The 24,751-nt window shown below is 43.8% G+C and overlaps 7 protein-coding genes, 1 non-coding gene and 2 pseudogenes across 12 annotated transcripts; 6 read left to right on the plus strand and 4 right to left on the minus strand.

Moving 5' to 3' along the window:
* Window positions 1–323: 323 nt before the first annotated feature.
* On the plus strand, window positions 324–2,179 carry BDCG_02442 (uncharacterized protein). Its single transcript, XM_045417983.1, has one exon. It carries the CDS (start codon window positions 546–548, stop codon window positions 1,629–1,631), a length of 1,086 nt encoding a protein of 361 aa, XP_045274663.1. The 5' UTR covers window positions 324–545; the 3' UTR covers window positions 1,632–2,179.
* Window positions 1,686–5,449, minus strand: BDCG_02443. 2 transcript variants are annotated; one of them, XM_045417984.1, is made up of 8 exons: window positions 4,290–5,449; window positions 4,135–4,145; window positions 3,942–4,074; window positions 3,688–3,878; window positions 3,456–3,609; window positions 3,295–3,390; window positions 2,522–3,238; window positions 1,686–2,402 (listed from the first exon to the last, which is right to left on the minus strand). In XM_045417984.1, the coding sequence occupies exons 1-8, from the start codon at window positions 4,311–4,313 to the stop codon at window positions 2,088–2,090; spliced, it is 1,641 nt and encodes a 546-aa protein (XP_045280057.1). In that variant the 5' UTR covers window positions 4,314–5,449; the 3' UTR covers window positions 1,686–2,087. The 2 variants fall into 2 exon arrangements, with proteins under 2 accessions (XP_045280057.1, XP_045280058.1); XM_045417985.1 differs by having other exon boundaries at window positions 1,690–2,402; window positions 3,942–4,145.
* BDCG_02444 lies at window positions 4,682–8,590 on the plus strand. 2 transcript variants are annotated; one of them, XM_045417986.1, is made up of 5 exons: window positions 4,682–7,279; window positions 7,349–7,473; window positions 7,544–7,656; window positions 7,727–7,856; window positions 7,920–8,590. In XM_045417986.1, the coding sequence occupies exons 1-5, from the start codon at window positions 6,114–6,116 to the stop codon at window positions 8,201–8,203; spliced, it is 1,818 nt and encodes a 605-aa protein (XP_045280059.1). In that variant the 5' UTR covers window positions 4,682–6,113; the 3' UTR covers window positions 8,204–8,590. The 2 variants fall into 2 exon arrangements, with proteins under 2 accessions (XP_045280059.1, XP_045280060.1); XM_045417987.1 differs by having other exon boundaries at window positions 7,544–7,856.
* A 76-nt stretch (window positions 8,591–8,666) lies between these two features.
* Window positions 8,667–8,754, plus strand: BDCG_16587. The gene has a single exon. It is a non-coding gene; the product is annotated as a tRNA-Ser (tRNA).
* Window positions 8,755–8,797: 43 nt separating this feature from the next.
* BDCG_02445 (uncharacterized protein) lies at window positions 8,798–11,123 on the minus strand. The gene has a single exon (XM_045417988.1). It carries the CDS (start codon window positions 10,373–10,375, stop codon window positions 8,924–8,926), a length of 1,452 nt encoding a protein of 483 aa, XP_045274664.1. The 5' UTR covers window positions 10,376–11,123; the 3' UTR covers window positions 8,798–8,923.
* A 2,113-nt stretch (window positions 11,124–13,236) lies between these two features.
* BDCG_16588 (uncharacterized protein) lies at window positions 13,237–13,819 on the minus strand. The gene has a single exon (XM_045425802.1). The coding sequence runs from the start codon at window positions 13,802–13,804 to the stop codon at window positions 13,433–13,435; it is 372 nt and encodes a 123-aa protein (XP_045280061.1). The 5' UTR covers window positions 13,805–13,819; the 3' UTR covers window positions 13,237–13,432.
* Window positions 13,820–14,586: 767 nt separating this feature from the next.
* On the plus strand, window positions 14,587–18,908 carry BDCG_02446 (GTPase activating protein). The gene is made up of 4 exons (XM_045417989.1): window positions 14,587–15,427; window positions 15,491–16,080; window positions 16,142–16,498; window positions 16,559–18,908. The coding sequence occupies exons 1-4, from the start codon at window positions 15,014–15,016 to the stop codon at window positions 17,943–17,945; spliced, it is 2,748 nt and encodes a 915-aa protein (XP_045274665.1). The 5' UTR covers window positions 14,587–15,013; the 3' UTR covers window positions 17,946–18,908.
* Window positions 18,909–19,291: 383 nt separating this feature from the next.
* On the minus strand, window positions 19,292–20,834 carry BDCG_16589 (uncharacterized protein). The gene is made up of 2 exons (XM_045425803.1): window positions 20,164–20,834; window positions 19,292–19,768 (listed from the first exon to the last, which is right to left on the minus strand). The coding sequence occupies exons 1-2, from the start codon at window positions 20,509–20,511 to the stop codon at window positions 19,517–19,519; spliced, it is 600 nt and encodes a 199-aa protein (XP_045280062.1). The 5' UTR covers window positions 20,512–20,834; the 3' UTR covers window positions 19,292–19,516.
* Window positions 19,774–19,861, plus strand: BDCG_16590 (annotated as a pseudogene). The gene has a single exon. The product of its transcript is annotated as a tRNA-OTHER (tRNA).
* A 2,266-nt stretch (window positions 20,835–23,100) lies between the features above and the next one.
* BDCG_16591 lies at window positions 23,101–23,189 on the plus strand (annotated as a pseudogene). The gene has a single exon. The product of its transcript is annotated as a tRNA-OTHER (tRNA).
* Window positions 23,190–24,751: the final 1,562 nt, after the last annotated feature.

Raw genomic sequence — 24,751 nt, forward strand, 5'->3', positions numbered from 1 at the left:
ATCTGTGGGCGAGAAAAGCCACTTGTGGTTTGGTAAATGGCTGCGGGAAAATGTCTCCCTATCTGCATCCAGACAAGCTACCGTAAGGGGGTAGTTTTTGCTAGGGAAAAATAAACCAGTCCTGCTGGGCAGGGTGCTTGGAGACACAGCTTTTCATTTCCTAAATATGAGCCTAGATAAGATCACTTACCCCTCTAGATCTCATTGCACTGTAGTAAATCAACGCTGATGTCCCGACCAGGGAGTAGTTTTGAATGCCCTGCTGTTCAAGCTAGGTGTAAAACTTAGTGACTCTTTCATCATTGCGTATGTGGAGGTATGGTTTTTCTGGCACCTCACTTATATAAAGTGACTCAGCTGTTTAAGCTCCTCATTGTCATAAAACTATAGGCTCGCTCAACCACTCCAAACGATCTTGGTAAGATCGCGGCATGTGATCACGTGAGTACATGTCCGCTCAATCTCCTGCAACTGAACCGATTATCACATAACACTCTTTGGACCTGCTAGAAGTAGCAGTGCAATACATTCATAAGCCATTCGCGATGGAGTCCCAACTCCTCACGCCGCTCAGCACCCTAGAAACAAGGCTAAACAATCTGCTGATGTCCATAGTCTCTTCTCCAACCGCTGCGGGAGCGCCGGCAGCAGCCCTTTCACTCCTAGAGGCAGACGACGCGCTCTCATGCGCCCTTAAAACGCTACACACGCACCAATTGAATTACGCTAAAATCCTACGTTTGCGTGCGGAAGCACTCACGCTGGAGGAGCGCGTGCGCGACATCGTCCGTGAAGTCGAGAACGTGGGGAATGAAATATCCACTGCGTGCCAGGAGGGGGTTGGTGCAAGTGATGATGATAGTAGTGTCTCGGACGTCAAGATCGAGGCGGACGGGGAAAAGGAGAAGGAAGGGGAAGATGTAGATACGCAAATGGGGGGCGTATCGGCCGGGTCTCCTGTTGGGTTGAAGCGGGCAGGGAATAGGAGAGGGAAGGAGACAAAGGAGATTGACTACAAATTACTTGTTAATTTTGCCCGCAGAATTAGTCGTTATAACAGTGATGCGGCCGCAGATGTTAGCGCTAGCAGTCCCATCAAAGCGACACCGCCACTGGGGGACACGGACGGTCAAGGGCAGCAAACAAATGTCATTGAAGAGAACGGGGGAGACGCAGAGCGAGTGGGTGCGGGAGGACAGCAGGGGGGAAAGGGCTTTGGAGTTGCAGCGCTGTCACAGGAGACAGTGTCCTGGCTTGACGAAACGGCGAACTGGTCACGCGACTTGTCACGGATGGCATTCCCAAGTGAAGAGCGGATACGAATGGGGTTGATGGGCCAGTTACAGGCAAAGGCGAACGAAGGGGTAGATGTGGAGAAGGAAATTGAGCTCTTAATTCGTACCTCAGAGGGCGTAGGTGTCGATGGTGGTGGTGAAGCCAGCGCTGCGGCTGGCGGCCAGGGGACATTGATGGATGAGGTGGTTGGGATTGAAGGGGAACAGATTGGACATGGCCGGGCAAGCGGTGGCATTAGCCGGGCGGATACTGCTGTGGGAGGAGTACCAGCACCCAGGCCGAAACCGAAGGCTGTATTGGATTTGGATTTATATGACCCCGATGAGGACGATTAAGGGCAGCTCACCTGAACTGAAGTTGCATCGCGTGCACAAGTTTCAGCGATCTTTGGAACTGGGTTAAAGTCAATGATATTCGTTTGCAACCTATATGGTGAATCGTATAATTCGAACTAACACACTTGCTTGTACTCCGTACATTGTGCCTTTTTCGATTTGTTTCTCTTCAAACCCAAGATTCAGCATTTCATACAGATGCCTTCATTGCTAGAACGACTAATTAAAACTCACATGCGTGATCACTATCCTCATATACAAGTCATTATATGGTCATGATAAAATCCTTGCCCCTACAGGCTATTAAAAAAAAAGAAGAACTTCATAAGTATTGGCTGCCCAATAGAACCTGCCCCTCGGCCACGCCACATGTCACAACTCACGTCATTAGACATTAGAAAAGGAAATCACAAAACCAGGCAAGGGAAAATAGCAGCGCGCAATTACGAAGTAAAATCACATCTGATGCACCTTCGAATTAGCTGTGATCTTCCTTAGCCGCTTCCCATAGTAATAAAACACGATCCCCCAAGCGCAGAAGAAAGTCGTCAGACCCATATTCAGCATGATTGCTGGGATGAAGCCGCTGCGCTGTGTCCACGGCGTAATGATTTCACTCAAACCGTAGCCCCAGAGATTTTTGTTCACGGTTATGGTGACGAAAATACTGCCAGCGATGGGTTTGTAGCTGTCGACTGCGTACGTACTGGCTATAGCTGGAAGGGCAGCTACCTGTATTCCAACGGCGGTATAGCCGATTATCACGATTATCTAGAAGTTTTTGATTTTATTCATATGCGCAGACCATGAAACCCAGAGAAAAGGGGAAATAAAAGACCACGCTTTGGCCACTGTGTGTTGGGGGTTAGAAAAGTGGATGGGCTTCATACCTTCCAATCCCATTTATACTCATAACCAAATGCCACGACGAAATTGCCAATGATCATAATAATGACATAGGGTATCATCGCTGGAAGTCTCATCTCAGGCTCTCGAATACCCCTGTTTTTCTTCGTGGCACGCATCGAAATCCAATCGGAGAGGTACCCATTTGTAGCCAGGCCAATACCATTGCCAACTATGACGGCAAAGTTAAAAAAGCCAACTGTCTGACTGTTGAAATTATATGGCGGGGCCGCGAAAAGCTGGCTCTGGGTTACATTGACCACAAGAAAGACGCTGGCCGACCAGGATACAATGAAAGCCGCTAAATGGACAATGGGGAAGAGGTGAAGCTTCCATGGGATCCAGAAGTCAAGCAGCAGGCTTTTAACGGGATTTTCAACCATGGAGAAAAGCCTAAACTGGCGTAATGAGGGTCTTCCCTTGCGGAGGTACGGGTCCCTATTCGCATGTTCATTTTCGATGTCAGGCTCCGTAGATGGCTTTGCCGATGAGGTAGCAGTTGAATCAGCTTTGGCGGCAGTGGTCTCGTCAGCTACCCTATTTCCTTCAACCGGATCCACGGGATGGCTTCGGGGCCATCTCGTTTCAGGGAAAAGAAACACCAATAATACTAGAACAAAGCCTAGCAAGCCGACATTGAGCCACCAGAAGTCGCACCAGTTCAAATTATGTGCCATCGATCCACCAATGACGGGAGACACCTAGCAATAGTTAGTATCGACCACGCCACGAAGCTCGGGCTAAAGATAACACGTACCACCAATGCGCCAAAATAAAAGGTGAAATAGAGCGTATTGTATGCGCCCCGCTCGTGGAGAAACATAATATCTGCGATTATTTGTGGCTGTGCGGTCTATACGGTGTGTCAGACGGGAGACAATCTTTCGCCATTGATAAATACACCCAGAAGATTCTAACCTCTGCTGGACCAGCCCCAAAGCCATTCAAAATGGAGGCGCCCATGAAACTCCCATAGGACGTGGCAAGGCCTCTCCACATTGAGGCGATTAAACACACCAAGGTGGACAAAATCAGCACTGGCCTTCTTCCAAAGCATGTTTGCAGTGGGACCCTATACGTAAGTACTTCGTCAACAAAAGAGCCAGAAAATATACGTGAAAGTTGGTTTCACCCAATTCATTCAACTCACCAGAAAAAATTACTAAACCCAAGGAACAGGATGCAAACACCAGTGAATTTAACTACCCCAGCTAGGTCGGTATCGAACTCCTGTATTAATTGGGGGAACATAGGCGCTAAAGCCATGGGACCAAATGCTTGCGTAAATGTCACCGCGGTTGAAAGAAACATCGCGCATGCTTTCCAGAAAGGGCTCCAGTTCTATTTTGTAAATAAATGGTCATCCTTCTACCGTCCAGTGAGATACTCAGGGGGCTCACTCACCAAAGGATCACTAGGCTCTTGAGATGGCTGTGGGACCAAGACACGATCTGAACACTTGACAAATTGATGAGAACCAACATCTGTCATAATCTCCGTGCCAGGGTAGATCTTAGTGTCCAACTCCCTCTCAATCCTGAACAATTTTAAGGTTAGTGATAGATGGCAAATCGAATCCCTAATGTGTCAAACTGACTGTCTGAGGGTCTAGTAAATGAGAAATGATATTAGTACACTGTTTGTTTGTTTGAACTGGTTTAGATGATATCAATTAAGAAACTTGATACTCAAAACCAATGTATGTGATATTAAAGTACTGGACCAAATATGCAGGTGAAGATCTCGACTTACCTTTTCATCACTGTTCATCTCCATTTTGGACAGAATCCGATACCAGACGATATGCAAACACTAGATTTTCCAGAATCTGAGCTATGCAATCAACAGATCCAGATTCAGGATTTAGAATGAAACGAGGTAGTTTGCCAGGTGGCAGAACTCGCCAAGTTATGTAACTCTGGCCGCTATATCCAACCCATAGAGCTGCCCTCTTTCCATTTCGTAAAGACAGTAGATGTGGAACGGCGTGGAGCGGAAGCCAATTTAAGCTTATGGATAACTCGGGAAAGAGAATCTTTCCGCTAGCTTGTTTGAGTTGCAGGTATTCAGAATTGACTTTTTCTAAATATGGTTCCGGGTGCTTATCACAGCAGCATGATGGGATTCTTTCCTTGCCGGCATTACGATTTCAGATTGCATCGATGCGCAGAACAAAACACCTTCCATGAGAGTAGTTTCATTTCACGATTGGTTTCAGACCCGGGATGGATTAGTCTGGGGGTGCAGAGTGTCTAGAGAAGTTCGGGATATCGTTTGGCACGCTCGTGCAGCTCAGGTTATTGCATCCTCCTAGTTGAGCAACTGGCAAGCTTCTAATCGGGTCTAAAACATTCCCGCAATCCATCTGCGAGTATTGATTCAGCAGGCAAGTCAAGGAAGAGGCTCCCATCCCAGTTCAGCGTCCATTTCCAAGCCGCAAGCCGCCTTCAGCATTTTTCCGCTCCTCTTTTATATTCCTTTGGCTTGCATCGAATAATCCCAAAAAAAAGAAAAAGGAAAAAGGAAAAAGAAAAGAAAAGAAAGCAAAAGTAATGCCGCGTAAACAACGGCAACCACTAGCAACGACTGCCAGTGCTGGGAGTGTATTCAGCGCATGATTTCAGTGATTTCATGGAGGATGACGGGTGCTGTAACTCGAAACCTTACTCTCTTGGACAACGTCATTTTCCCGAAAGAGGCTTTTGATGCCAATCCATGGATATCGAATTCAACCCAATCGCTTCAGCTCCAATGAAAAATTTCCAGTTCTCCATTGCTCCGATTACGATCGAAGGCTTGGAAGGTTGGGTTGATAGCCGGGTTCGGCATGCAAAGTCGGCAACTATATAGTTATGTAACCGGTGAGGTGACTGAAGCAACGTTGCTGCTCACAAACATATACTAAATAATTGGGTTGAGGAGTGATGTTGTTCAGAGTGGAGCAGGACGCGGCTCCTGGAATAACTAGAGGTTAACTAACTTATGTCTTTAGTCAGCCAGGGGGGGTGGGTTGGTGACAGGTCGCCGTTCAGCTCAGCTCAACCTATAGTTATAACATACAACTAACTAAGTATTTACAACTTATCTACTCGACGCTATCCGAAGACAGCAACGCTGTTTGGACATCTGGCAATTCAACATCACCTGAAATATAACCATGGATGCTCATGATATGCTTACTATTTCTGAAACCTCCCAGACAGCTCCCTAATACTACAATGTACTAGTAGTACATACATGGGGGCACATCTGGCTTGTCCGTGTATACAAAGATGTTGTTTACTTACTTCTCCTTGTGCTTGATACGGCAACTATAACAGCAGGAATAATGATAATCACAGCAGCAGCGAACCAATATGGTTGTGACGGTTCTTCCTCCCTCGGCGCGGGAGTGTGCTTGCTGCTTGCTGCTTGCCATGGCCTTATTGTTGTTTTCTCATCGGTTCTTCTCTTTACTTTCCTGCTCATTGCATTCTACTGGCTCTTCTTTTATTCTATATCCTTTTCCAATGTGTCTAGCTCTTCCACAGCCTTATCCTGTGGAATACTATTTGTTGATAATCCCATTCTTATACAATGACCGCCTCGGACCCTGTTGCTCAGATTTCGGCGCAAGAAGAACATAAACGCTCTCATTCGCGCCATAAAACCTACCCCAGATTCGTCCCAAAATTTCAAGCGAGCCTACGGGATAAGCTGCCGTCTTCTGCTGAGAGTGATGCCCTACGGTTGTCTTCTTTCACATCTCATCCTACGAGCGGAGAAGACCACTATCCCTTACGTAATGGTCAGCGTGAATTACTGCCAATTGCACCCATATCACCGATAGGGTCCGCACAAAAAGATGAGACCACAAAGACACTGCTTCTTGAAAGCGAGTGCTATGGGATACTGGGATTCAGCTTCCCGCGATGGAAAAAGTGGACAATTCTAAGCGTCGTCTTTTTCGTGCAATTATCAATGAACTTTAATACAAGTATCTACGCCAATGCCATCACCCCGCTAGCTCAACATTTTTCTATTTCCGAGCAAGCTGCTAGGGTGGGCCAGATGATTTTCCTCGTCGCCTACGCGTTTGGCAGTGAGCTATGGGCCCCTTGGAGCGAAGAGCTTGGCCGGTATCCTATCATGCAGCTAAGTTTATCCCTGGTAAACATATGGCAAATCCCTTGCGCGCTGGCTCGAAATTACCACACCATTGTGGTCGGGCGCTTTTTCGGTGGTTTATCCTCCGCTGGTGGTTCTGTTACACTGGGCATGATTGCAGATATGTGGGAACCAGACGACCAACAATTTGCTGTCGCTTTCATTGTACTTTCTTCTGTTGCGGGTTCTGTCATAGCACCCATCGTCGGCGGCTTCATGGAGGTTTATCTCGACTGGAGATGGAACTTTTGGGTTCAGCTAATTTTTGGAGCGGCTGCTCAACTCGCTCACCTGTTACTTGTCCCAGAAACAAGAACTACTATATTGCTAGACAGAGAGGCTAAACGGCGACGCAAGGCAGGGCAGCCAGGTATTTACGGCCCCAGTGAGATCCACGGACAGGGAATTTCGGTGAAAGCTGTTGCGATAATCTGGCTTCGACCGTTTAGTATGTTTGTCCGCGAGCCCATCGTGTTTTGTCTGTCACTTCTCAGTGGCTTTAGCGATGCCTTGATCTTCACTTTCCTCGAGTCGTACCAGCCTGTGTATGCCCAATGGGGATTTGGCACCATCCACGTTGGGCTGGCTTTTATACCGTAAGTGTATATGATTCGTAGGCAAAGGGTGTTTACAAGTTTGAATGTGTTGCTAATCTTGCACCATAGCATCCTCATCGGATACTTCATCGGCTACATCTCCTTTCTCCCCATCATGACAAAGCACCGAAAGATTCACAGGAAAAATTCAAATGTTCTTGAGCCAGAATCAAGGTTATGGTGGCTCTTATTTAGTAGGGCTAATCCTGCATATCTGCCTATGCCTTATGCGATCCATTAAGCTGACATGGATGTTTTACGTAGCTGCCCCTCTTGAAACCATCGGTTTATTCGGATTTGCCTGGACCAGTTTAGGCCCACCCCAAGTACATTGGATTGCCCCAATGATATTTTCTCTGTTGATTGCCGTTGCAAATGTAAATGGAGACTCCCATCCATAATATTCGCATTCTCCGTGTATTGCAAGTTAACGAGCTCATATAATAGTACTGCATATACATGGCGACGATTGACTACATGGTCGCAAGTTATGGGCCGTATTCCGCATCTGCGACGGGTGGTAATGCACTCGCAAGGGATTTCCTTGCTGGCATTGCAGCGATGTACTCAACACCATGTGAGTTTTAGTAACCCCAGATGCGTGAACCTTGGCTATCCTTTGCTGATTGATATAATATAGTGTACGAAAACATCGGCAACAAATATCAACTTGAATGGCCCTCGACCATTCTGGCGATTATCTCACTCGTGGTTACCATCCCCATTTACATATTCTATTGGAAAGGAGCCATCATTAGAGAAAAATCCAAATTTGCAAAAATCCTGGCAGCCAGCAGGCGAGCACGCAACATTGGCCGGACTGGTGAGAAGTGTAAGTCGGACGTGGGACAGACGAGCGAGGGCCATCTCAGCCAGTCAAGCGAGCATATTTATGGGGTACGTAGTCAAAATGGTATACACTAGTTAATTAACCTAGAGAGATTATTCAATTGCTCTGGCTCCATGGAGACGAGTGATTTTCTTTCTTCGGAGCTGTGTCTTCATAGCCATTCCCCTATTTTTGTTCAGAATTGTCTACGCTGGATGCAATTCGGTGTTAAGCGACAGCGAGCGGGAGTAATTTGATTTCTCTAGTACAGTTGGTTTGTTGAGCTTTTTACCTTGGGTGTTTGGGCGAAGCTGGGATAATTTCCCTGAGTGATATACCTTACGTATAGCCATTACTCTTGTATATCCTTTTTTGCTTGCGGAACGAAGAATTCAAATAAATCTTTAGTAGGTTTGAAGGTAGTTCAGTTCAATATCTCCCCCCCCGCATTTTAAATAGAATGTTCGGAGATCCGCGCTTTTCTTCCAGTAGCTTGGTAGGCAGGTGGTCACCGTAATAAGTCATATAGCAAATATCGATACATCCTCGGTATGACAAGGCGCGATGGCGGAGTGGTTAACGCGAGAGACTAGAACTGGCTAATCTCTTCCCTTCGGGGGCGTAGGTTCGAATCCTGCTCGCGTCGTCTTGGTTTTTTTTTTTTTTTTTTTTTTTTTTTTTTTTTAAACTTTATTCTGTTACATTTTGTTTTTTATTTTTTATCTTTGCAAGTTATTGAGGGATGTGATTAAGGCAGGTCAAAGGTGGTGGTTATATTGGATTTTGTACGGTGTACTCTCCATTTAAGTAAGTAGTTATGTGGCTGCCAGTTTAAACAACCTTCCCAACCACGAAGTTGGCTTGTCCTGCTCTCCTCGACGGGCCGGCATAGGTATAGGGCCCACCCGTTTGCCATACGGCTGAAAATCCTCCTCCGTCATGAACGGTTTGAACGCTGCGCGGCCAGGCTCTCTCGGTACGGCTTTTCTAGACAGGTCTATATCAAGCATCTTGTCGCTCGTAACAATCGGTTTGGCCGGGGGGGTCCATAGGCGGCGATTGGGAAGACAGGGCATGCGCATGGGCATGTCTGGGTCATAATTAGGATTACTGGTGGCGAATGCACCTTCACTCGCTGTTTGTAGTCTACGTGCGATGTCTGGGTAGTTATGTAGACGGCGGGGGTGGAAGAGGGCGTTGACGATCTCCTCGAGTCGGCAGAGTTGGGTATTCCGAGCAAGGTAGGTTTCATGGTTGGAATCTCTATGGCTACCGTTACCATTACCGGCACTCTCCTCATTCTCATACCTCTCCTTCTCAATGGCCATCATCTCCGTTTTCCACCGGAAGCACTCGTCCCAATGGCGTTCCAGCAGCGTCTCGTCGGGGACGATCAGCTGCGCCATCCAAACATGGTCAATAGACGTATTGAAGCGTACTTTACGGAGGATATGGAGGTAGACGGTTTTCCACCCTCGATTGTCCGTGCTGGTATGTTCCGTCCAGCAGAACGAGGTAAGACAGGAGGGGAACGTGCATTTTGTATAGAGATCGACCAGGTCGAAGAAGGGCGGGTAGCGCTGGGCCAGCGGCTCGGCGACCGTGTTGCGCGGAATGTCGCAATTGTCCATGATCACGCTGTCGCTGAGGCGAATGTGCGGGCAGGCGGGCAGGTCAAAGCCGTTTAGCATCTTGGCGATTTGCTCTTTCGATGCGACCTGGTGCATCGGCAGTGTGAGGATGTCGTAGTGCGTCCATAATGTGTATCTGCGAACGTTGGCGGTATCCTCGCTCAGGGGGATGGAGCGGGGAGTCCGCATCTTGTCCAGCCGTCGCCCGTCTAGATCTGCAAAGCTGAAGCATTTGCCCGGCTCGACCCAGAAGCCTCTGATGTGTTTGATGCATGTGCGCTCGCTGACGGGTACGTCAAGGTCTGCCGGGTGGAAGAAGAGCGGGAGATGTCTTGTGTGGCAGGGGTCGCAGCAGAAGAGTTTCCGGCCCGACGATTTAAATCCACACAGTTCGCGGGAGCGGAGAAAATCGTAGACTTTCAATTCATCGATTATGGTCTGGTTCCTGGCAAGTTTTTCAAATTCCCGACGCCTGAGGGGGTCGTTCAGGTAGAATGGGGGGATGTTTTCAAAGAAGCTGTTGTAGAAGCGTTTGCAGGTTAGGGAGAGGGCAAGTTTGGAGCCTAGCGGGAGAAAGAAATGGATGAGTTGCAGTATTTCTCCGGGTAGGAATTGCAGAGTAGGTTTTTCCGACATCCTTTCTACATCTCCTTTTCCAGGCTTTCTGCTTCTGTGTTCAGCTTGATGCTATTGGTATAGAGAGTAATGAGCTCACCCAGAATATTAACTGGGAGAATAGTAATATATATATTTATTTATTTATACATATTTATACTGTAGATGGTGCTTCAAGAAATGTATACTGGCAATGTGTTCTGGAATTCGTGCATCCTGCTGCCTGTTCACAGAGGGGCTTGGTTGCTTGAGATAGATATTGGAGACGGATGTGCAAGCAGACAACTGGCCTCACCCAACCTATTTAGTGTAGATTGCGTACACATATACAACAACGTTATCCTCCAAGAGTCACTATAGACTGCGTGTGTGGCAGGATACCTGACCTTTTCAGTGGTGTTTTTAATTAATGCCACTATCACACAGATGAATCTGATGTTTCCGCATGAATTCATACGTAGTATGCGCATGTAAGCTATTTATAGTAAAACTGTAGGCTACTGGGGCAAAAGAGCTCGATCACCACCAGCGCACTGCTGGTAGAAGGGCCGATCAACCGCGGGACCCCCAACAAAAACAAACGTGCGAGCCAAGAGAGCTAGCATAAGCGAGTATTAGACGAGCTCTGTAGTAAGCTGATGATAAGAGAAATAGTAGTAGTAATATGATGTTGGTGTTCATAGTGTATGACCTCTTTTTCCTGACACGCACTCACTAGAGGTGAGTGAGTAAGCAGCGGCACGATTATCCTTCGCTTCCGCAAATTATCACTGGCGGTTCTGGGTTGTATGTAGTTACAGCACATACTTTCTTCCCACCCAACTCAGGGAGTCAACAGCCCTTCACCATCCGTTATATCCAATCAAGAAGCGTCTTGTTATTTACCTCTACTGAACCTCCAAGGCGCTGTAGTGATTCTTGCAGTGGAACCAAGCACGACCTGCTGACCGCATGCAGGGTCGCGTATGAATTGTACGACGTTTCTAAACGAGTATCCCGGAATGAGGGTTTAGCATTCATCTCATAGTCCCGGTTCACAGGAGAGTTGTTTTTTAATGCCCCATTTCTGATTAGTGGCGGGCTTCGTTACGCTTCTGAGAACTAACGTTGCCGATGCGGATATTTTTACCGCCAATATGGGATATATTATCTGACACCCCGATAAGTAGTTGCCGACATGCACCCCCGAGCTGCAAGGATTGGAATTTGAGAGGAGGGATAGGTTATGGTGCTTAGAGTATAAAACGAAGAAACAGTTAGCGGTGATGCAGAGGGCGGAGTTATATGATTCTAGCCAACGCACTCTGCTTGAGATAGTTAGAATGAATCCACGTCGCATGATTCATGTTAGCTTCAGCTAGGCAGCATCCGTTAAAGTATATCTAAGAAACTTGTAACTACTATTCTAAGGCATATTATTACATTTATCGTACCAGCTATAAATCCCTCAAGAAGGATGGTGAGTCCAAAAGCTGTGTTGCACAACAGCAACGATGCAAACTTCCATTGTTGACCTGATCGAAGCCCGTGAACGATAAGGAAGCAGTGCTCTGAAATCTTAATTTTTTTTCTGTTAATATCGCAGAGATATGAATTCGTGTCATCCACTCAGCTCATTTCTTGATCGAAACATGCCTGATCCCTTGTCTAGCTTCGGGTTGAACGAATTCTTACAATAATAATGCAGCAGTAAAGTAAACACACGATGGTGGTACGAGGCAAGCCCGGATGGAAGGTTGCAGCTTTGTTGCAGCGGTTGAAAGCATGTGGGATGTAGGAGTACAAGGAAGGGAGCAAGCATATCCAAAAGATAAATGTACTGCGTATAGAACTGCATCGTTTTTAAATTTTGTTTCCTGCCAGATCAGGGTGTATAGGCTGTTCAGAATAAAAATACAGAGTTCCCCCGATTTCCCCGGATTCGAACCGGCTCCAATGGCTCACGAATCTTAATTCATACCTTTGAGATACTCATGTGGACTCAGAAGGGTCAGAACCTAAATTGCAAGCCCTTAACTTGATGGAGATCACGCTTGATTGGTTCAGGGCATTTGTATTTTCCCACAAGGATCCCTTAGTAGGAGGGATGACACCCAAGCTTCCAGATTGTTGACCAGTGTTGAATGGGGTGGTAATGCCGCCTATTGCGCTGGCACATTTCTGATAGCTTGACCATGCTCCTTTGTCCAACATGATCTCCTATCTAAGACGGAGAGAATCCGTTCGGTTTGATAAGCGCCAAGCCTATATGAAATAGGTTGTTTTCAACCAGAATGTTCGAAGACGATCAGGATTATAGTGTATGTACTGTGTTGAAAACATCCAAAGCCCTCATCATCTTGCGAAGTCGAAAATGCCCGTTTTTGGAATTCCGCGAAGCTCGTATTCGTGCCAGGGATTCTAATCATGGCGCATGGAGGAAAAGGCAAGAAAATGTGATGTGTATGAGGCAATATTCTGCTTATAACCAGATAATTGCACTCTCATATCGTTGCCTAGGGGTGCTCTTTAAAATAGGAAATTTGGGGACATCGGAGCGTTTAGATCGTGGAAGAAACAGGTTTTACGGCCTCGTGTTTGTGAATTTTTGAGTATGCATTGTCATACACGATGGAACGCATCCTTTAAGAGGTGGTATTTGAAGGGGACGAAGAGGGAAGTTGATCTGGAGCTCAGTGAATCAGACAAGACATAAAAGGGAGTAAAATCCCCTTTCCAATACCTCTATTTTCTTCCCTCACGGTCGTTAAACCTCAAGAGTGTCAAACCTTAAAGCCAATCTAAGGACAATAGAGCCCAACCAAAATCTGGAAAAAAGAAAAGCAATATGAAGCTCAATATTTTGCTTCTCTGCCTGTTTTCAGGCCTAACCACAATCCTCGCTGCTCCTGAAATGGAGAAAAAGGCTGCTAGTAGGTTCGGCCAGTATGATGTATATGTCACAATCGGTTTTAGGGAAAAGCTAACGTATTTTCTGCTCTCTTATAGCCAACTCCCTAGACACCTCTCCTGCCACGAAGGGTAACGGTGATGTCCTCGCAGATGGTATGATTATATTTTGCTTTCTTATCTTCCTCGTTACGCCCGTTTCAATATGGACGGGAATCCTGCGGAGCTGATTAAGGTTTTCTTCCATTTCGAAATTGGTAGCTTGCTATTATTGCGTCGGCGTATGCCGCGGTTATTACTGCTGCGACCCACGCCCGAACTGCTTCTATGCCTCAGGCGGCTGTTGGTGTTCTGCCTAGTCAGAAAACTCTCGCGACGGCCAGCATAGCGCACAAGCAGCGCGTTCTTTCTGGGGTATATAGGACGCGAAGTTGCTCGTGAGTTGGATGGAAATATGATGAGATTTTGGATTGCCAGCTTTTGGTTTTGATACCGGGCATACTTGACATAAGGAACAATGGTGGTCCCGTGTCGCTCGTTAAAGAGACGAGGAGTGAACATTGAACCTCAGTGCTGTTTCATCAAATATCAATCAGGGGTTTCATGTTGAAGTAGCTAGGAAAATAAGTATGGGGCCAAACAATAAATTGCACTTGGGAAGAGTTGTTTCCGTGACTTGTGTGTTTTAATAGTATTTTATTGCATGTAGCTTTCTCGCACGGGCCTGAGATCCCCCCCTAGACAGTCAAAGCTGCATCCTAAAAAAATTTTAGGTTAAGTAAACCGTACAAAGTTAGTTGTTTCCTATTGTCACTATGGCACATGAAGACCGAACGGCAGGCTGATTACGTGTATTTCTGTTCGGAGGCACTCGAAAGTGTCCACCCGCCGATATTTTTTCTGGGGTTTTTAAACCGCTATGGTGGCTTCAACTTCAAAAGAAGTCGACCTCTCAATGAATCAAATATCAGATGGAGGGAATAATAGACCGGAGAAACATCAACTCGTTTGAGATTCTAGACCGGGAATACCCATTGGGCCAACTGGCGACGGCGACGTCAAAAAGGGGCAACAATAGAAAGCTGCAAGATTGCCTCGCGATGGCACAAAGGACAACAATGGGAGTTTAGAGATATTCCCTACCGACGTCAAAGAAAGCACGACAATAGGGTTGTTTCCTGCGCATAGTACATATCAAGTAGAATTGGTATAAAAGTTGCCTATAGTATAGTATGTATCGTATTTCTCTTGCGTCTGATCTTTTCTTGAGTTGGTTGATGTTTTTTCCTATTCCTGAAAACCTAAATTAAACTATACTTCGCTAACCTTCTTTAGAAATAGCGGCCGTTTCTGACTAACGGATTACGCCATCCATCAGGTCTCAAACCCCTTATCGTCCCTTGTCTCGTAGGGACTCCCGACGACGAACGACACCCTACTCATTCCTGTCTCATCTTCACGTTCGCGTCGGAAGAGCAGCGCCCCAGTCATTCCCTAATAGTACTGCGATCCTTGGTCGCCCACACTCCTTTGGTCCTGCAATTGTCGCCGGCGACCTTGTTGCAGCTTCAACCCCCTCATTTGGTTCGCCCTGTTCCCCGTTCTTTTTCCCGTAATCCAGACATCTTTTAAACTGGTCCAATCCCCCTCACACCCCATCTTGTCATATCACGCCTATTCTGTGTCTCGATATCACACTTGCATGCAGCTTGTTTTAGTATCCATGCCTACCCACTAGCAACCGGCACTCCTATTGTTCAGATATTCAGCATGGATTGTTCTCCAGATATGCCAGAATCATCCATCGAGGCTCGGTCTTCGTTGGCTTCCGACAGCCGTGAGCCGCAGCCGACGGATTCTATGGTTACCGTACCCCTTTCAGACGCTTCATTCGGCCCTAAGACCACGGACTCTGTTAGTCGTACCTCCGCTGTGTTCTCGTCTCCAGTTGTAGAAGACCCCGAAGATATTGCTGAGGGAGAAAGCATTGTCCCACCAAATGAGGACACTCCACGGCGGCATTCCAACGTTCGATCAGGAAGCACAGGTTCTTCTTCTTCTACAGGTTCTAGAAGTAGCGGAGGAAGCAGTGGGCCGGAATCTCAAGAGGGAAGTGAGCACGTTGACTGGAGAGAATTGGAAAAAACAGAGCAATTGGAGTCCAAGAGTGACCCTGGAGATGAGGTGAGTTGATCTGTTGAAAACGCGATTTCCTTCTACCATGGAATATTTTCTTACAGGCATTAGTCTACTGCTCTACTTCTTGCGAGACTAGAACAAGAGAACAATGCACTGGCCGGGAATCCCAAGTCAGGCTCACATGTTCGAAAGGACTCCCGTCCTCCGTCTCTTCATCAGATCAGAAAGCTTGTGGACGAACCGCAGAGAACTTCCCTGCGATTTTCCCAGCTCCCCACCCCTCAGATGACCGAGTTGGACTTCTGGGCTGCGCTTGTCGCAGACTACAACCACACTGCTCAACGATTACCTACATTGACCTCGAACAAGATCAGAGCGGGTGTGCCCCCACCATTAAGAGGAGTAGTATGGCCCAGCATTGCTGGTGCTAGAGATTCGGATCTTTTAGATGAATTTGAGAGGCTCAGCGGGGAGACTAGTCCATATGAGGGCTTAATTGGCAAAGATATTGGTAGAAGTTTCCCGAGTGTGGAGATGTTCCGTGACCCGAATGGAGAGGGACAGCAGATGCTAGGAAGGGTATTAAGATGTTTTAGTCTTTATGATGACAAGATCGGGTATTGCCAGGGATTGGGTTTTGTTGTTGGCCCTCTTTTAATGCACATGAGCGACGCTGAGGCGTTCTGTGTGCTCGTCCGGTAGGCACAACTCTTTTCTCATTGCCATTTATCACTCACTAATACTATTTTATTTCTACAGCCTCATGGACCACTATGATCTACGTTCCTGTTTCTTGCCAACACTGTCTGGTTTGCACCTACGGATATATCAGTTTCAGACTCTCCTTTCGCGTCATTTACCGGAACTCCACTCGCATTTGGAATCCCTGAGAATCGAGCCGGTTTATGTTTCTCAGTGGTTCTTGTCGTTCTTTGGGGTTACATGTCCACTGCCGATGCTTCTCCGTATTTACGACGTTTTACTTTTGGAGGGAGCTTGTGAAACATTGATGCGAGTGGCTCTTTCACTCATGCAGCGAAATCAGAAAAAGCTCCTAGCATGCGAGGAACTTGAAGATGTTATGCAGCTTTTGCTTGCCAGGAGTATATGGGATACGTAAGTGGTGTCCTTATTTCTTTCCCACAATAACCATGTACTAACGTCTCATCCCGATAGATATGGAGGTAGCGCGGACACACTAGTCCAGGACTTCGTATCATTGACTTCCTTCGTGACGCGGGAAAGTCTGCAGGAACTGGAAACAAGCTATAAAGAATCGCAAGCCACCTCAACCAGTGTTTACTTTCCTCAGATGCAAGCTGTCGCTTCAAGGTTCCTAGGACGTCTTTGGGCGGGATCCGGATCCCATAATTCTGCTAGATCACTTACGTTGAATCCAAACGCCCCCCCTTTGGTTTCACGGCCCTCCAGTGCTGTGCGACGAACCCCCTCCAAACAAAGCATGGCCTCTACACTAAATTCGTTCGAATCAACGTCCGATGCTAGCACCGCCCCAACTGAGTCCTCATCAGCCCAAGCCTCCGCCGTGGATTCAACCAAGCGTAAAACGAGAATGGCTGGAACGCCAAATCAAGATAGAGACTTACACAGTCAAATAGAAGATCTATTGACAGCTCTGACGGACATGCAACGCGAACAGGCAGCTTTGGCCAAAGACCTCCAGAGAGAAAGGGAGGAGCGAGAAGAAGACCAGCAGGTTGGAAGGCTAATGCTTGGATATTTGAGGGAAAATTCCGGCCAAGACGAACATGAACATGCGACCCTACTCGCCAAAGCCATTAATCGATTTTCTCCCACAGAATCTCGCCGTGCCTCAATAGTTCAAACAAAACGCGAACTCCGAGATGAGATGGTTAAGTGGAAGGAGAAATATGCACAGGAGGCTTCAATATGTAAAGACCTGAGCAGACACATTGACGATAAAGATGTAGAGTGTTCCCAAGTTAAGGACGAGCTGAAAAGAGCACAAGCTCGCCTGCAGGAGGCCCACAAAGACAGACAAAGACTCGAGAAAATCATCCAAGAACTCCGTGTGAGAAAAAATTCCCGATCAGGCACCTCGCACGAGCCTCAAGGTTCCACAGGTTCCGCGGATAGAGGATCGACTGGCTTGCGCGAATTTAAGCTTTGTCGGACGGGTTCATCCGCTTCTACCTTCTCGAAAAGAACCAGCAGCCTTGGAGCACAGGCATTTGTGTCCAACGAGGACTCCCGCGTAGGCCCCGACGAGAATCTTCTCCTCGAGCTTGTCAACGCAAAGACTGCGGAGGCGGTTGCTCGACAGGAGCTAGAAGAGGTGAAAGCAAAACTGGATTCTTTGAGGAAGCTGATAAGCCGTTCGGCAGACAGCTCAACTAGGGGGCCTGGTCCACTTAATTTAAGCCGCAGTCTCACCGTCAACTCACCTGCGACGTCCAAAACCTATCCACACTCCCCGACAGAATCTGTTAAAACGCCAGGTTCGAGCGCCGGCGTTTCTGCAGCGGGGTTTTTTAGCGGATGGACGAAACGGACCGTGTCTACCTCGTCTGAATCCCGATAGCCGTGCACTTTCCCTAATCCCCTCAGCATTAGGACGAAGTTCTTTGTTAGCAATTAGCAACAAACATGTACCTCAGTCCCCTCTTTCTGGGAGGCAAAATTCCAAATTTCGAGCATTGAATGGTCCCAACAGAGCTTGCTTCGTCCGGTCTTTGATTTTGCGCTACCGACCTACATTCATTCTTCATTTCATACACACCATACCGCCTTTTGATATTGCTGAACGGATCTCAGCATGGGGTCAGTTACACGCCTAAGAAATTTTAAGTCTGGACTTTTCATAAACTGCGATTTCACAGCAAGCGGCTTCCTTTTCTCTTTTTTTGACTTGCATTTCACCTGGCACCTTATTTCCTTTTCACGAGACAATTTCATTGTTTACTTTAAAACCATTTTCTTTGCGCCTCTTAGGTATTTCTTACGGCTACCTTTTGCTTCTGGTCCCTCTTGGACAAACCCTACCACCTCTGTACCAACTTTTGTAATATCGTCATTTATGTATCCTAAGGTTGTCTTCCAGTCGCCGGAAATTTTATATTATTTTTATTTTTATTTTTGAATTTTCGAATTAATTTCTTGCATGGTTCTTTAGCCATCCCATTCTTTCTATGTGTTTCCTTTTTTCCTTTTCCTTTTCTTGTTTCCTTAGTTCTCTTCGTCCTGTTCCTATTTCTTTTCTTTTCTTTGTCTTTTTCTTTTTCTTTTTCTTTTTTTTTTTGGCCCACCTCTAAACCATCTCATGTTCCATATGTACACTTCGTCAACGGTTCTCTATGTACTGTACAGCAATGCCTCACGTACGCAGTAAGATGAAACGGAGGAGTGTAACTTCTTTTTTTCTCTTCTTTGAAATGTTCAATGTTCAAGTATATATATACCCCTTTTGGACTTCACACCCGACTCTCATTCTTATAATATATAGCTTGCCGTGTTTTCTTTTCTTTTTTCCCTTTTTTTCCTTTTTTGTTTCCTAATTCATCTTTTTCTATCTTCTGTTGTCGGTTTTCTTGGAGATATTTACTCCTTCGTCATGGTTGGCTATTGGGATGTTTTATTTGACCGCCATCCTAGTGTTTGGCTAATATTTATTAGCCCGCCATTCCTATTTTGTGCAGGCGAATTTTATTCTTGTCTCATAATCTTTTTGATGGTTTGGTATCTTGGTAGGTAGGTAGGTAGGCAAGGCCTTATGTTACCTACTTTATGGAAATGCCATAAAGATGTTCCTTGCAAAACTAATTATCTTATTTTGTTCTTGGCTCGAGGAGTTACAGTAATCCTTTGCCGTTTCCGTACATCGTGTTTCTGCGACCCCTGACGGCCACTGAACTCGGCCGAGCTTCGCCATATATCAAGAAGTTTAGTTTATCCTCATTTGATTTGATGTAAATCCATCTAGTCAACACTCGTTGTAGCCAACCAAAAAAGAGCCCAAAAAAAGAAAGAAAAAGACACTTCCCATGGGAGCAAACTTCCACCAATACTGTCCCCTTCTTCCCCCTGAGCCATTTACTTCAATGAGTAAAATGTAGAGCTGAACTATTAACAAATACCCCCTCCTCAACATTCCTCCTACCACCTCTTAAACCCCCCAGTCGACAAACTAGGCGGCAAATCCTTCTTCCTTGTTCCCCATTTACTCTCCTCACCCCCAAGAATCAGCTCCAAAACACCCCCTTTCTCAAATAAATCATGTCCAGTCCAGTTCTTATGCCAAACCTCCCCATCGCGCCTTGCCTCTTGGATATAATTCGCCTCATATGAAGGATCAAAATTTATGTTCCAGATAATCGCTACTTTCCCCGTGAGGTGATTGCGAATCTTCTTTTTCCCCGGTGGCCGAATGGTTAATGCGGCCACCCGGTAGCGCCTTGGTGTGGGAAACCAAGGCGCGTGGGTTCGAAACCCGCAGGGGATACATTAAATCCGGAACTCAAGCACCTCAGGTTCCTAATAAATACAGAGGTGTACAAATCGCTCCAATGAATCACTGTATGTTCCTGGGCTGGGAAGTTATTATCGCATGTATCTAATTGTCACTCCTTTGTATTTTCCTATGTTCTTGTTATCTTGGCGTGGTCTCAACACCTGTATTTCCTCCTGTATAACCAACACTTGACCTGTATTTAACATCACGCAAGGACTCATCATAAGCTCCGCTTGCATATGAGTATAATGGAATAATAATAATAATAATAATAATAATTGCGAATCTTCACCTCCGCAAAGAACGGCGGGGTGATGAGGTATACATCCTGGCCGGCGACGGGGTATAGACCGATCATCGCGAGCGCGAGGAACGAGCCCATCGCCCCGCTGTGGTAGTTGCCGGGGATGCCATTGAGGGAGTTGTTGAATTGGGAGGGGATATAGAAGTGCGCCCGCTTTGCGGAGAGCGCGGGACAGCCCGAGTAGTGGTACTGGTACACGGGGAGGAAGGCTTGTTCGTCTCCCACGTACAGCAGACTGGACTCGTGCAGGTACTCGAGACGCTTGGTGTATTCGTCAGGTCCGCCTAGCGTTGCTACGAGCGTTGCCATATCCTGGGGAACGTAGCTATGGTTCATTTTTGTCAGGGATACAAATAGCTCAGCTGGAGCGCAGGGGCAAGTGATATGGGAATGAGCATCATCACAGATTGAAGAAAGAGAAGAAAAAGATCTTCAAATAAGAGAAAGCAGATTGCAAGACATGTTATAATATCTTGAAAAAACACTGTAAGAAAGTAGAATAATAATGATTTCAAGTAACACTTCTAATAAATTTAGACTGAACTAAGTATAGAAACAATACAGATAACTAGACTGATCACTGAGATCATAAATTTCACATTTAATCTCATTTAATCTGGTTTCATACATTTCTTGATGTGAATCCTGCTGAGACTAATCATTAAAAAAACATGCAAAGTGACTATATATCAGATCTCAAAATGAGATCATGACTTAGAAAAAATAAGAAAGTGATCTCATTTAATCTCATTTAGTTTTATTCTTAGTATAAAGTTACTATTTTTCGAGATTTTAAAGTTTTTTTTAAACTATTTTTAATTTTTTAAAAAGTAATGATATTTGAGAATGCTTAAATAAGATTTAAAGTTATTTAAAGTAATAAAATAAATTTAAATTAAGAAGTGAAAATTATTATCTTATTTTAAAAATATAATAAAAGTAAATAGTAAGTCTTACTAAGATAGTATGAGACTAGTCTCTAATTTTAATACTATGTAATAAAATTAATTAAATTAATATTAAGACTATTAAATATTCTGATTCTAATCTTAAATTGTAAGTGAGAAAGATTACCTCTTCTATTATTATAAGAGTAGCTAGCTATGTTATATAATATAAGAGATTATATACAGGCGGAGTAATCACTAGAGCAATGCTATCAAGATACTACACTCTTTCTCACATTGCTGTGTGAGATCTTAACATCATGATTATCTTTAAATACTATATAGAAAAGCCTGTTATACAGTCTCTAAGTCTCTTCAAATTATATTATATACATTAATTTCAGGCATTCTGACTCTTTTCACCTGTAAGACCTAATAAATCAAGGAATTGCTGAAATGTAATAGTGTCTAAAGGTTTGATTAATTTATCTGCTATTATTTCCTCAGTTAAGATGTACTTTAAATATATAATCCTCTCATTCAGCTGTGTATATGAGAAATGAAATCATATATCAATATGCTTACTGCGCGCGGTCATTATCACCACAGTGACCAGATTAATTGAACTCTTATTATTAGTATAAATCTTAATTAAGTTATTCAGAATGAATAACAAGTTCATTATTATATTATATAATTATGTTATCTTATACACTGTCTTACTAAGAGTCATGTACTCAGCTTCATTTGAGCTGAGAGACATGCAGAGCTGTTTAATGAATTGTCATGATATAGAAGTATCTGTAACTTTAAAGATAAACTCAAATATAGACTTCTGATCATCATTGAAAGAGTCAGCTCAGTTAGAATCTATATATTCAACTAATGCATACATTGCATTCAGCAAGTCACTCATATTATTGTTCAGACTCTTGTAAAATATACTCAGATTCTTAGTGCTGTGAAGATAGTATATAACATGTAGTAGAGCTTTTCATACTTTCAGTGTGAGAGCTGAGTTCTTCTGTGCTAGAAGAAATATCACACAGGTAATATCTAGATGTAATTTAACTGTTAAATACTACAGACAGCTGACTCTATATTGATATTAAGTCTTTGTAAATTCACTTTTCTTCTCTGACACAGAAGAGTTATCTAGATGTAAGAATTTCTTTATAAGTAAGTGAATAATAACTGCATTATCAAGATAAAAATCTTGCACTAAGTGTGTGATATATTATTCTAGTGTTAATTTAATCTCATTCTTCATACAACTGACTTTCATATTCAGATATTTTTTAGATTTCTTGAGATCTTTAATCTCAAGCTTTTCATTCAGCATGTTCATTAATTAATCAGTGTTTACAGACTGCTCAGCTATAATATGAAGATCATTGATATAGATTGTCATATATAGATTCTTTCACATGTCATGTCATCAGAGATTAGAGTTGTACAGACTGAGAGTGAATTCATGTTTCTGTAGCAGAGTTATGAGATAATTATATCAGATTTTCACTGCAGAGTTCAAGCTGTATAGAGATTTCTCAACAGCACATATTATCACATATGAAGTGTCTGCTTCAAATAGACTGGCTGTCGGAACCATGAATTTCACATTTAGTTTCATTTGGTCTAATTTCATACATTTCTTGATGTGAATCCTGCTGAGACTGACTATCAAAAAAACAGATAAAGTGACTATATATCAGATCTTAAAATGAAACCATGACTTGAAAAAAATGAGAAAGTGGTTTCATTTGATCTCATTTAGTCTCATTCTTGATATAAAGTTACTATTTTTAGACATTTTAAGGTTTTTTTAGACTATTTTTAATTTTTTAAAAAGTAACACTTTTTGATAATGCTTAAATAAGATTTAAAGTCATTTAAAGCAATAAAAATAATTTAAATTGAGAAGTGGAAATCATGATCTCATTTGAAAAATGTGATAAGAGTAGACAGTAAGTTTCACTGAGACAGTATGAGACTACTATCTAATGTTAAAACTGTGTAATGAGATCAGTCGAATTGGTAAGCCCCGGTGGCTGAATGGTTAATGCGGCCACCCGGTAGCGCCTTGGCGTGGGAAACCAAGGCGTGTGGGTTCGAAACCCGCAGGGGATACATTAAATCCAGAACCCAAGCACCTCAGGTTCCTAATAAATACAGAGGTGTACAAATCGCTCCAATAAAATCACTCTATGTTCCTGGGCTGGGAAGTTATTATCGCATGTATCTAATTGTCACTCCTTTGTATTTCCTATGTTCTTGTTATCTTGGCATGGTCTCAACACCTGTATTTCCTCCTGTATAATCAACACTTGGCCTGTATTTAACATCACGCAAGGACTCATCATAAGCTCCGCTTGCATATGAGTATAATGGAAGAATAATAATAATAATAATAATAAGTCGAATTGGTAATGAGACTATCAAAAAATCTGGTCCTGGTCTCAGACACGGTCACATGGTCAGTCTAGCTTCAAAGTCAGTGAATTAATACATATAAACTATCTTCTCTAGCTGTCTGTGTAAATAGGCAAGTATAATATCAACTTAATACAGAGTTCATTCACATTTCATCATAATAATAAACATCATGTGATTTGTTATGTTCATTATAACAGAGATGTATATTTTCTCTCTTAAGCTTTTCTTAAGTTAATTACTGCAGACTACTTATCTGAACTTTCATAATATATCATCTTCATCAGTATTGAGATTCTTAGAGCAATTCTTCTCTATAAATACTCAGTAGTCAGAAGTCACAGATTCATCAGCAGAAATATCAGAATATAGTACAAGTATTCAGATCTTTCATCTCTCTAAATCAGTTATTTCACACTGTATTGAATGTCTTCATCATTCTTCTATACTCTCTGATCAGCCTACTGCATTCTTAAAGCTCTTTAGTAAGTCATCAGTAATTGATGAAGAGATATAAGCTATAAAGACCTTTGCAGACTGCATTCATGAAACATGTGATTCTGAAAAATTAGAAGTGTTGAAATCCTTCATTATATAGATAACAGTGATTGAGTCAGTGTTAGCTTTCATAGTTATAGTGACAGTCACATTCTTTAGCATTTCTTATGCTTTTGTGAGAAAAATTATATTACTCATATTAATGAGCTTATCTGATATAGAACTTCACATGCAGTAGATTGCATATCTGCAGAATTCAATAAGTTTATATAGATTGATCTGAGCAGACAGTTTATTCACTGACTTCTACAATTCATGAAGATGAGTGTAGATATCTGACTCAAGCTCATGAAAATGTAAGATCTGTGACAGAACATTTATCAGAGCTGAAAAAGAAATTATATAAGAGCTGCAGATGAGTTTCTTATCTTCTACAACTGTAGATTAATACTTCTCATTGTATAGTATAGTAGATATAGATGTGTTATTAATTATTATAATAACAGTGTTCAATACATTCACTTAAAATTTCTTAGAAATGTTCTTGTCAATGATGATCACTCTCATACATACTATGATTGTACAGATTTCACATTCAGAGACATTATCTTGATATGAAGAATGAAAAGTTATCAGCTTCTAAATTTTATCATAATTACTAAATAATATAACAATCTTTACAGATCTGAATACTTCATTAATATCAGTTCTAACATACACAGATACTGTAAACCTCAAATTCTTTATAAATTGAGCTCAAT

This window comes from Blastomyces dermatitidis (genome assembly GCF_000003525.1).
Source record: "Blastomyces dermatitidis ER-3 genomic scaffold supercont1.3, whole genome shotgun sequence".
NCBI classification, from domain to species: Eukaryota; Fungi; Ascomycota; class Eurotiomycetes; order Onygenales; family Ajellomycetaceae; genus Blastomyces; species Blastomyces dermatitidis.